This window comes from Anabrus simplex, chromosome 1, assembly GCF_040414725.1.
Source record: "Anabrus simplex isolate iqAnaSimp1 chromosome 1, ASM4041472v1, whole genome shotgun sequence".
In the NCBI taxonomy this organism is placed as follows: domain Eukaryota; kingdom Metazoa; phylum Arthropoda; class Insecta; order Orthoptera; family Tettigoniidae; genus Anabrus; species Anabrus simplex.
Genome location: NC_090265.1, coordinates 753,705,814 through 753,719,150, shown reverse-complemented (window position 1 = coordinate 753,719,150; position 13,337 = coordinate 753,705,814). Strand labels below are relative to the sequence as shown.

The following is a 13,337-nucleotide window of genomic DNA, read 5'->3' as shown; positions in this document are numbered from 1 at the left end:
ATATATGTAAATATGTAATAATTCCATATATACCATTATAAACTTTATTTGATGTTTACTAGACTCAGGTTATAATGAGATGATGCTTTACATGATAAGCAACTTTCTAGTCTATGAGAAAAGATCCATTATACTACTGTTATATTTACTTTTTCATGATCTGTCAAATTGGGTCAGTGATATGAAGACATTAGTCCTTATGTGATGTTTTTGAAACTGATTTAATGTATAACAGCTGAGGATGACCCATAGGGGTCGAAACCGGTACTGAATTTACTGCATCTTGTAAATAAACATTGTATTCATAACGTGGAGGCTTCTATATTATTTTTATACACTATTCTTTTGTCGGAGATCATTCAGAACAACAAATCATGCTGTGTTACTTTGGATCTTTTGTAGCTCTTGAATCAAGGGCGGGAGTCCCATGTAATGGAACCATAAAGGGGACCGTGCATATTATGTTGGTGTATAATAAGACTGTTGTAGTTGTGCATACACAAGGATGTATAGTCGAGTAAAGTACATGTCTCTGTTCCAGAAAGTGCTTGAGAAAAAGGATGCTGAGACAGAAGAACTACAGTCCAGGTTGACACATTTGGTTGCCCAGGCACCCAGCATCCAGATCGACACAGAACGCAGTCGGGTTGCTCTCCTCACTCAGGTACCTCACTGACAGATAAGTTGTGATCTCTTTCTAGTGTTCATTTCAAATTTGGATTTATTTCTGTTATTTATAGACACTTCAAAGACGAGAAGATCAAGTAGAGGATCTGCAGAAGCAGCTGGCTCAAGCGACCAAGGAACTCAATGAGAGTGCAGCAATTATTGAACAGTTCAAAGCCCAGAGGACCAAGTAAGTGAGTCCTTTGTGACCTTTAAAAGTGGGAAATTAGAGAAAGCCAATGACGATTATGAGTATACTGAGCGAGTTGGTCTTGCAGCTGTGAGCAGACAGTGCACTGTCGGCAGCCCTGAAGATGGTTTCCCGTTTTCACACCAGCGGCAACGGCCGCTTCCTTCCCACTCCTAGTCATTTCCTATCCCATTGTCGCTATAAGACCTGTCTGTGTATGTGCTATATAAAGCAAATTGCAAGTGATAAATATCATTATGGATCCGTATTGAAGATAATATATGTAGGACGCTAATTAGTTTATAATATCACCTATTCAATACATTAACATTTTTAAACAATTACGAATTTATCTTTATTTCCACATGAGACATGTTTTTCCTTTCATTGAAGGCATCATCAGTCACAGTACTACCTCAAGGCATAAATCAGGTATGTGATTTGTACTTAAATTGTAATAACTGAGAAATAATATTGACATATTACAGTAGGGATAGTCAATGAGAAAAACAATGTTCATTGATAATATGGATACCCACATATCAGCTGTTGGCTGTAAATTATCAGTTGTGAAGGATAACAGCATCAAAGGTTAACTTAACATGTTTACATGGGGGCAGTCTAAGGGAAAGATAAGTGACTGGCACCAATAGGTAAGACCACAGGGTATTTAGCAGTGTCCAGCAGCAGTGGTCCGTATGAAATATTCACATTACACTATCAGAAATGTTAGGAAAATGTTACTAAATTTCAATAAGAATAACAATGTTCATTAATAATATGTAGTCCAAAAGGATTATATTAACATATTTACATAGGGGCAGTCTAAGGTAAAAGATACAGTAGTCGGCACCAATGCGTAAATCCAGAGGGCATTTTAACAGTGTCCACCAGTGGTGGTCTGATGAATCATTGACGCTACTCTATTAGAAAATTTAGGAAATTACAAAGCTTATATATACAGTATATCGTTGTTGCCGGGACAAAACCTCCTATGTGATAAAATTTTTGGAGGTATACTGACCCGCAGCACATATATTATGAAGAGCGAGAATGCCTTGACAATGTGCACACAATATTGCACCTTAGATGACAGAACCTTACCAGCCAAAGTACATGGAGGCAGTTTGGAGAGAAAGTATACAAAATGTCTGGCACCAGTGTGCATAAAAATAATTTCTGCCTTTGGCTGATGATCACAGTATTGACAGGGCAACTACACAGTAATATTGACGTTACTCTGTTGAAAAGTTGGGAAATTACAAAGCTTATAATACATATTAACATGGGAGCAGTTTGGAGAGAAAGGATACAAAATGTCTGGCACCAATGTGCATAACATTAGTTTCTGCCATTGGTTGATGATCACACTATTGACCAAGCAACTACACAGTAATATGCAGCAGTGGTTTGACCTCAGTTCATAATTATTTGGAATGCTAGGAAGAATATTCCAACGTTTTTTGAGATTGCCAAATGAGGCTCCGTTAGGAGATAGTCATACTGAAAGCTGTCTGGTTGAAGACCTGGGTTCGTCAATATGGCTCCATAAGCAACGGTGAATTTGGCGTGCGTGGAAGGAAGTTTGATTGTGTGTCATAATGTTTAGGCATAATTTCGGTGTAGTTGAAAAGAAAGGTCGTTAAGTACATGGTGCATTGTGAATGGCAACAATAACGGCCGTTATTTGTTGATAATGGTATTTTCAGGGAACATGTTGCGGGGTTGGAATCACTCTCTTATTGAGTTTTGTTAACTTCATGATAACTTTGAATGCTATGTGAAAAATACCATCATGAGAATGGTTGATGAGACTTTAAACGGAGGTATTGTCGTGATTGAAAACATGACGAACATCTCGACAAAGTTTTTGTTTTGTGATGCTGGCTTAGTGGAATAGTATGGAGTTTATATTTGGCGTATTCTGCAGTGGAGGGATCAAATGTGAAAGTACACTACGACAGAGTCAAGAAAGAATTAATATGGGTGCATGCTGGAACAAAGGAAGAGAGGGATAATAATAATAATAATAATAATAATAATAATGAGTAATAGGGAGACATTGATCAATCATCAGACAATCAACTTATCATGGAGAGTCTTCTAATGAAAGAATCCACCGGCTTGGACATCCAACATTCTAGACTCGAGCAAAGACACCATTCGGATACGGTGGGGTGTCACATAGAAGATCATGGCGAGTCGGAGCGCCTGAAAGCCCAACAGATGAATCACGGATACAGACACAGACTTAAATTCAGTAAACCAGGAAAATTCTCTTTCTTTGCAACATTAAACATCAATGCAATAATGAAAATTGGGAAGTTGAAACACTTAACTGATGTCATGGATCAAGACAGGATTCTAATCACAGACCTACAAGAACTTTGGAACACAGATCAGGACCCATTTGAATCTGGGGGATATCGTGTTTACAAAGGACCTCCAGGAAAGAGAGTAATGAAAAATGTTCCCAATTTGGAATGGGATTCCTGGTTCATACTAGCATATTAGATTCAGTGGAGGATTTCTCATCGAACTCATCAAGAACTGCAACCTTAACGATTAGAGTAGAGAACAAAATATATACAATGATTAATGTCCATGTGCCAACAAATGAAAAAACAGGACAAATAAAGAGGAAACTAAAATGTTTTGGGAGGAGCTTGACCAACTGATTTCAAATATCCCTGACAACCATGTTAAAATTATGCTTGGAGACATCAGCGCGAAAATTGGACAAGAGAGAAAATATTGCACAGGTGTAGGTAAATGGCCAGCACACAAATTTACAAATAGAAATGGTCAAAGATTAGTTGAGCTTAGCACAGACCGTTGGCTTATTCTTGAAACCACAAGATTTAAGAGAAAGCCACACAAATTAATGACCTGGAAATGCCCTAATGTTAAACTGGGTGAGTTTCAGATAGATCACATAGCAATGGATAAAAAATACCATAGAGAAATTTATAATGTCAAAGTCCTTCGTGGGGTGGACATCGATTCTGATCATTATATTTCAAAGATTAAAATCAAGTTAACCCCAAGAAAACATCACAAACCATCTAAATTCACTAGAAGGAGGAAATATGACCCCAGCTACTTAATAAATAATGCGTGTATACAGAGAGATCCAAAACACCTCTAAGCGACAAACTGGAAACGATTATTGATAAACTAAAAAATATTGCCGAAGAAATTGCTCCTATGAAAGGGAGAAAGAAACACGTCTGGTGGAATGAGGAATGTGATATGGCAATACAGAAAAGACACAAAACTTGGCTTAATGACTAACAAAAGAAAACGGCACAATCTCGAGATGAACTAATTATTGCTAGAAGGCAAATGGCCAAAGAACTTAGAAGAATCAAACGAGACCATCAAAAAGAAAACCTAGCTAACGTAGATGAATCATTCAAACAACATAAGACTCGAGACTATTACAGGACATTTAAACAATATCAATCAGGGTATACTCCACCTAGACTCATGATGAGAAATAAACAAGGACAACTAGCACACAATAATTAGGAGAATGCCAAAATTCTAGCTGATCACTTCAAAGAATTACTAAATGCTGAAGACCCAAAAGAATACCTAGAATTTTCACGTGATCCAAAAAATAAAACACGCTTAAACAAGGTTATTCCACCAGATTTCCATGAGGTATTTCAAGCGATTAAATGGCTCAAGAATTATAAAGCTGCAGGAGAAAATCAAGTGGTTGCAGAGCTGTGGAAGAATGCAAAACACTTCAAAACCTACACAAACACATCATAGACATATGGAACTCTGAAAAGCAGCCTGCAGAATGGAATACAGCTATAATTCATCCAATACACAAAAATTGGGATAGACTGGATCCAAATAATTACCGAGGGATCTCTCTACTTGATATCACATATAAGATCCTGTCTAGAATTATCCTCACTAGAATTCAAGAACAGCTCGGCCAAGAACTTGGAGAGTATCAGGGGGGATTTCGACTGGGAAGAAGTTGTCCTGAGCAAATCATTAGTCTTAAGTGGATTATGAACCATCAAAGAACGAGAAACAAAAAGCTAGTTATCACTTTTGTTGACTTCAAGAAAGCATATAACAGTATTCATCGTGAGTCATTACTTAAAATCCTTAAAGTATTTGGGTTACACCAGAAACTCATTAATCTCGTTGGTGTTACCCTCAAGAACACTAGAGCAAAAGTTAAATTCCGAGGAGAGTTGTCTTAATCATTTGAAATCCGGACTGGACTTCGACAGGGGGATGGTCTCACCAATACTGTTTAACTGTGCATTGGAGAAAGTCATGCGAGAGTGGTCTAAAAAATGTCAGCCAAACATCAAGATTGGCAAAAATATCAAACTCACTTGTCTAGCATTTGCAGATGACCTTGGACTACTTGCAAGTAGTGTGGAAGACGCTAAACTCCAAATTGAAGAATTAGAACAAATAGCAGCAAAAATTGGATTACAAATCTCCTGTAAAAGACGGAAATAATGCCATCCTTCAAAGTGGAAACATCACCTATCACATTGACTAATAACAAACAAATTAAGGTTGTTAATAAATTTAAATATCTTGGAGAGATTATAACTTGGAACTTAAAAGAGAAAATATCAGTTGAAAATAGAATTACCAAATTAAAACAAGCACAACACATTACTTGGCTAACCTACAAGAAGAAATCTCTCTCGATAAATGCAAAATTTAAACACTACAACTCCTTTATTGAGCCTGAAGCAACCTATGCTAGTGAAACCTTATTCAATTTGAATACAAAATCAACTACAGATAAATTACAGAAAATAGATAGACGAATCAGAACAATTCTAAACAAAAAACACCAAGTAGATGGACAATGGCGATTACTACCTAATGAAGTTGTATACCAGGAGACTCAGTCTATAATAGATACAATGCGGAAAAGAAGAGTTGCTTTTTTCTGTCACATATTATGACTACCAGAGACTAGGATACTCAAACATTTATTCAACTACTTTTGGAAAAGTAAAACTAAAAATCACTGGTTCAAAGAGGTCCAAGAAGATTTAAATGAATTAGGCTTGACAATTCAACAAATTGAAAACAGAGAAGAGAAGAGGATCCTGAGAAATAACAACGTGAGACTTAAACTGAAGACCTATACACGCAAACAGTACAACATAACTGACGATGAACGGGCAGTCAGGTCAGAGAGAATGAAACATTTCTGGGAACAAAAGAAGAAACATCAACCAAATTTGTAACCAATATTCATAAGACTTCACTGTATATAGATTGATTTCAGTGCTCCAATGTAGACGTAAAATGAATAATAATAATAATTATTATTATTATTATTATTATGATTATTATAATTATAATATTATTATATTATTATTATTATTATTATTATTATTATTATTATTATTATTATTATTATTATTATTATTATTATTTAGATTATAGTGTATAATGTTAGATATATAAGAAAAGATATATATGGTCAGTACAAAGGAGTTAGATTTAAGTGGTACTAAGAATGATAATTTTTCATAAGTGACCGGGATAATATGATAGTCGGTTTTGGGGGAATTCAGGTCGGCAATCCCAAATGGATTGAAACATTGAAGAATATATAAAGAAATAGGAACTTAGAATTTAATAATAAAAATATAGAGATGTCAAATATAAGTCAATTATGGTCGCAGTTTGAAGAGTATAAAAAAGAACAGGAAGAGAGATTACAGGAGAAGGATGAAGAAGTAGAGAAAATAACTGAAGAATTAGAGAAGGCAAAAGAAGAGCAGAAACGAATAATAGAAATCTTAAAAGAAATAAGTAGAAAACAAGAAAAACAGCAAGAAATGATTAGAAAACAAGAAGAAAAACATAAAGAAATGATTAGACAACAAGAAGAAATTGTTAAGAAGCAAGAGGAAATGCAAGGAAAGCAGCTGGAAGAATTATTTGGGAAGTTTCGAGAAGAATATCAACAGAGACAAGGAGAATATCAACAGAAACAAGAAGGATATCAACAGAAGCAAGAAGAGTTGCAACGGAACCAGATGGAAGAAATAAGAAACATGGAAGAGAGGCAAAAAGAGATGATGAAAACGGAAGTTGGCACAATTGGAAGAGAAGTCATGTAAATAAAAAGTGGACTAAGCAATCTCCAAAACTGTGATGATCGGGACTATGGAAAACGAGAACAAAGAGATCTATGAGGAGGATAACAGGATCAGAGGAGAGTTGACAGAGAGTAAAAATTACATTCAAAGTCTGAAAGAAGATGAGATTAAGAAATTGACGGATAATATGGAGTCAATAAGAATCGATTCACAGGAAAAATGGAATAGATAAACGAAAACGTACAGACAACAAACAGAACAGTGGCAGTAAATTTTATTATAACATGTGACCAAATTGGAGATAAAATGGATGTCATAAAAGAAGAAATGGAGAAAAAGAAAAATGAGACTGAAAAAAGGATGAATAAAACAGAAGAGGGATTGGAGCAGATGAGAAGGAAATCTAAAACATTAAAATCGGATGGTCAGAGAATAATGGAAGTACAAATTAATGAAAGAGATGGAACACCCACAATATCAGGCGAAACAGATCAAAGTAACAAAGATATATGAATAGGAAGCAATGATAATGGTAACCCAGCCATTATAAATATTATTAACGCTTATGATGATTGTCCTAAGCATTTTAATAACACAGCGAGCATGTCCCCAAAGAGATTCCTGTGTGAGATGGAAGAATACTTTCGAGAAAACAGAACACCAGATGAGAAAAAGCTTGGAGTAATTGAAAAACACTTGGATGCCGACCCAAATTTGTGGTACCAAGCATTTAAATACACATTTCATGATTATGAAGAATTTAAGATAGCCTTCTTAAAACATTCTTGGAATCCAGAATCCAGATTCAGCAGAATCTCAGACTAGAATTATATTCAAAGAAATATTCAGTGGGACAGACGTGATATAGTGATTATTTTTCATATCAGTTTCACAGATTTCAGGATTTAGATTCAGCACCAAGGGAAATAGAGGCAATTAAAACAATTCAAAAACAGTTTCCTCCAGAAATTCAAAGAATACTTGCAGCCGCAAATGTTGATATGGAAAGTATTGCTAGGCAGCTCGCTCGACATGACGTCAGTGCACGCAACAAGTAGAATAAATAGGAACACGAGTGGCGAAGAAGTAATAAATATGTTAACCAGGGAAGATGATCAAAAAAAATTGTTTACAGAAAAGAGAGAAAACAATAGAATTTCTAGAAGGAAAGAATGGAGTTTTTTTGCTACTTGCTTTACATCGCACCGACACAGATAGGTCTTATGGCGACGATGGGACAGGAAAGGCCTAGGAGTGGGAAGGAATGGACAACAAATTTCACTTTCAGATCTACAGAAAACCCTCCTTCACTCCACTAACAATAAATAATAATTCATTGCATCCCAACTCCCATAAACAAGCCTCTTACTACAGTTTAATATACAGAGCTTTAAAAATTCCCCTTTCGCTTAACAGTTTAAAAAAAGAACTTGATTACATAAAATAAATAGCTATATTCAACAGTTTTAACACTAACAGGATCAATAAAGTTACACAACCCAGCATTTTTAAACTTTTTTCTTGCGGCAAGAGGTGTTATAGGTGATCTTAACTAATTTTGGGTCGCTGTACACGAATCCGTTGTCCGTTTCTATGTATCACATCACGTTTTCTCGCAATAGATATATCAAAATAAGAGATAGACCTGAATATTGCATTTAAAAAGTACTGAAAAATGTTGATAATTTTGGAAATATGTATATTTCTTTGTATTATTATATATATTTTGAAATAGTTGAATACTGTCTTGAATTATTATATACAATGAATAATTATTGAGTATAAAATTACAATGAAATATTTAGCATTTATTGTAATATAGGCCTAATACTGATTTACACATAAACAGACAACTCTGAGGCAATGAAAGAATTTTATTTTGACAATTAAGCGTGATTTACAAGCAAACAATGTAATTTTTATTCAGTATCTTTATTAATTCATAAATGTGAACACAATTAAAAGTCCTAGATGTCCGCTTGGAATGAACGCTTGACTCCCCAGCGTCTCACTGCATCAAGTTTGTCTTCTCTTTTCAAACACCAACAGTAGTCGGCCATCATTGGTTCCTTCCCTGGTATCTTCTTTCTGCCTCCTTGATGTCCTGATGGAACATCTCTCCCATCTCTACAGCCCCAAGATTTTTCAGAAATTGATCGAGATGAGAATGAAGGAAGTGCAGTTTCAGATTCATTCTACGCAACTTTTTCATATCACTCAACACCGTTTTATTTCGTATTGTTCATCCTTTACATTTCCTAGGAACTTCATTATGACGTCTCTTATTGAATTCCATGCATAAAGTTCCACAGCATTCATCATCTGTTCAAAGTTTCTGTCGTTCAGAAGCTTATTAATTTGTGGTGCATTAAAATGCCTTCCTTGACTTTTGCATCAGATTAAATGTGGAAATTTGCTTGCAATGTAGTTGAAACAGGGGCTACTTTTGTCCAAGGCCTTAACGAACTGCTTCATGATTCCCAGTTTGATGTGTAGCGGTGGCAAAATTAATTTTTTGTGGATCAACTAATGAAGCATTTGTAACATTTTTCACACCAAGTGTCAAAACTTGTCTTTTGGGCCAGGAAGATGTAGACCAGTGTTTGTCCCTAGCTCTGCTGTCCCATTCACATAAATAACAAGGGAATTTAGTGTAGCCTGCTTGTTGTCCTAATAAAATACCACACACCTTCAAGTCACTACACTCATCCCACCGGTGCTCATGATACTTGATTTTGCCTAAAAGTGTTTGCATTGTGATATATTGTAATTTTCTTTTAGTGAAACCGAATATACCACAGGAATAGAAGCTAGAAGGTTTCCGTTATGAAGTAGTACAGCCTTTAAGTTCCACTTGTAGGAATCCACAAACAGCAGATTCACTGTTATCACAAAGCAGAACTGTGCCGCAAAGCAGAACTGTGCCGCAATGACACATTTTCAGACAGTAAATGGCAAATAACACGAAAACTAGATGTGATACAATAGAACCAATGACATTTCTGAAATCAGGAGACCTTATTTAGTTAAAGGCAAGTATCAGATGCTTTGCCGCAAAAATCATGCTGGGTAAAACTAAAACTAGCAACACAACTTTCCCCAGTAAAACCCAATAAACCTAAGTAAGCAGCTTTCTCATACACTAATCCAGTTATCCATCAGATAGCCAACCCCCTTAAAAAACATGATGTCAACATTGCTTTCAAAACACAGAACACAAATCAGAACATATTTTGTAACCAAAACTCTGTCAACCTAAAAAATAACTGCTACGCAGGCTCAGGTATTTACAGACTCAGTTGTTCACAGTGTAATTGTTCGTACATCGGACAAACTGGCCGGAGCTTCCAAACTCAATATTTAGAACACTTCAACGCCCAAAAACATAATAAATTTTCCGCAATGAGTACCCACATGAGGGACACTGGCCATCACTGTGTGAGACCCTACCCACTGACACAGGGGTGTATGCAGGTGAACTTATCAGAAGCCATATATAAAAGGCACAGTCTGATAACTGCATACGGGAGACACATCCCACTCTGACGAGTCTAGTGTTAGACCTAAGACAAAACGCTAGTTAACCCTAGAAATGCCGAGTCTTTTTCCCTAAATGCCAGGCCATTTTCACATGTATTACACATTTATGTTTTCAACAAATTTAAGCGCGTTTAGTACAGAAAAGTTAGGAATGCAGCACACCATATTACTCAGAAAGCTTTATTTAAGATGCTTACATAAGTATTAGATCATTTACTTGCATACCTGATGCGTATCAGGCGATCAAACATTTAGAAAACTAAAAACAAAAGTGTTTTTCCTATTTTTCAAGTTCACCATTATTAATAAATAACCATTCATTTTGAAAATCACTATATACAAAACACGCGAAATTTCTTCTAGTTTTAAAAAATATTAAGTTCCCAAAAGTAAAAATAAAATAAAATCACAAAATGATTAAAATTTCCGAGCTGCACACAGTTCCGTCAGCCGCCGAGCACTACTGGGAGTCATTCTTGGAGAGTTTTCTTTTCCTGCCGTGCCTCATAGGCCTCCAGAAATGCTGCAATTTATGATAGCATTCACGGTGCACCCCATATTTATTAAAAAGGCAATTTACTTTTTCATTTCGGAGACAGTTACATCAAACCAGGTTCGCATACGAGAAAAAGGCCTACATTTCTCCAGAACGTCTTTTAGGTTTTTTCGCCGCATAGTCATTACTTTCTTTTACCAAGAACTTCCAAATCAAATCCGTAAAGAACAAGTAGAAATACGTAATAGGTGGACTGTTTCGGGGCGGACAGATCAAAATGCCAGGATCCCTTACGCGGAACTTCCCGGAAACATCGAACTCCGGTTCGGTTGGATAAACCCTGCACCACTTTGGTGTTACGGAAACAGAGTATCATCCAATGAAACGTCGGCAGGCCTGCTCTCTTCATCGGAATCACTTTCAACTTCAGATTCTGGAATATATTCTTCTCCGCTCTCAGAAGAATCATCAGCTAAAGAAAATATATCACTGGAAGAGGAAGCATCCCAATCACTTTCAAGAACTTTGTAAATATCACTTGAATCACGTAGCTCATCATCCAGGATGAAAGTTTACAATTTAAGAATAAACTTTATCTGTTGAAAGATAACGAAAGATATTCACAGAACCTCACAGGAACAGCGAGCCAGCGCGAAGTTAAGTAGCAACTGACACGGCAGGGAGATGAGGAAAGAGTAACTGAATTTATACCTACCTTGACCTTGACTGAGTCACTTCTGGCTAGTGAGGAATGTGTGATGAAAGACTTGAAGCTTCCTCTTCAATGTCTTACTTATTAAAATAGCGTAAGTGAAGGATAAATTATATTATGACTGGTTAAGCGAATGCATGTACTATGCGTTGCGCGTGCGACGTTGGCATTCTAGTAACACTCTATTGAGTCGCAAGTGCGACGTTTGGCAGTTCTAGGGTTAATAGACCAAACGCGTGAAAGGCCTTACATCTGATTTGTTTTTTGATATGCTCTATTGGTGGAAAAATATCTAATTCCCTCCTTGGGAACTTGGAATTTCCATTTGGAATTGCTAGGCTGGCAATAATTCCATTGTGGAGTTTTATCTCCCGTATGCAGTTATCAGACTGCCTTTTATATAGGGCTTCTGATAAATTCACCTGCATACACCCCAGTGTGAGTGGGTAGGGTCTGACACATCCCACTCTGATGAATCTAGTGTCAGACCTAAGACGGAACGCTGGTTAATAGAGCAAACCTGAGAGGCCTTACATCTGATTTTTTCTTTTTTTAATACAAAAATTGGATATAACGACAATCCGTTATAGTGAGCAAATTTTCCGTCGTTGTGAATTCTCGCTATAACGGACTTCTACTGTAATTGTATGATAACTATTCTTACAGTCTAATTGTAATTGACGTAAATCGTTAAAAAACAAAATTAATTGTCACTGATAAGTACATTATTTTATCTATAACTGTTCATCAATTCACCATTTTATATATACATTATCGTATCACATACACAGTTCGTTATTTTGAATCTTATTTCCACATTGTTATTCTGTCTTAGGACATCGGCAAATCCATAAGTGTATCTTAGTTAGGCTGATGATGACACATATAGGGTTGAAACTAGTACCTTGATAATATATCGTAATGTATTTATAAACATTGCAATTACTGCACAGTATTGAGTAGGTGGAATAAACTTTGTATATTATGTGATGTCTCGTCCTAGGCGTAACACTTCAGCTCAGTCGTAGTGTACTTTCACATATGATCCCTCCACTGTGGAGTACGCCAAATATAAACTCCATTCTATTCCACTAGGACAGCATCACAAAACAAAAACTTTGTCGCGATGTTTGTCATGTTTTCAATTACGACAATACCTCCGTTTAAAGTCTCATCAAGCATTCTCATACTGGTATTTTTCACATAGCATTCAAAGTTATCAAGAAGTTAACAAAACTCAATAAGAGAGTGATTCTAACCCCGCAACATGTTCCTTGAAAATACCATTATCAACAAATAACGGCCGTTATTGTTGCCATTCACAATGCACCATGTACTTAACGACCTTTCTTTTCAACTACACCGAAATTATGCCTAAACATTATGACACACAATCAAATTTTTTTTCCACGCCAGCCAAATTCTCCGTTGCTCATGGAGCCATATTGACGAACCCAGGTCTTCAACCAGACAGCTTTCAGTATGGCTATCTCCTAACGGAGCCTCATTTGGCAATCTCAAAAAACGTTGGAATATTCTTCCTAGCATTCCAAATAATTATGAACTGAGGTCAAACCACTGCTGCATATTACTGTGTAGTTGCTTGGTCAATAGTGTGATCAT

The 13,337-nt window shown here is 36.2% G+C and overlaps 1 protein-coding gene across 6 annotated transcripts in view; it reads left to right on the top strand.

Moving 5' to 3' along the window:
• Window positions 1-13,337, top strand: part of Cep290 (Centrosomal protein 290kDa) — a 1,403,175-nt gene that overhangs the window by 330,517 nt on the left and 1,059,321 nt on the right. For all 6 annotated transcript variants that reach the window (XR_010858542.2, XM_067136188.2, XM_067136189.2 and 3 more), the window contains exons 7-8: window positions 542-664; window positions 741-856. Coding sequence is in view for 5 of the 6 variants with exons in the window: in XM_067136188.2 (XP_066992289.2) it covers window positions 542-664; window positions 741-856 (239 nt within the window). In the remaining variant the exon portion in view is untranslated. The remainder of the gene's footprint in view (window positions 1-541; window positions 665-740; window positions 857-13,337) is intronic.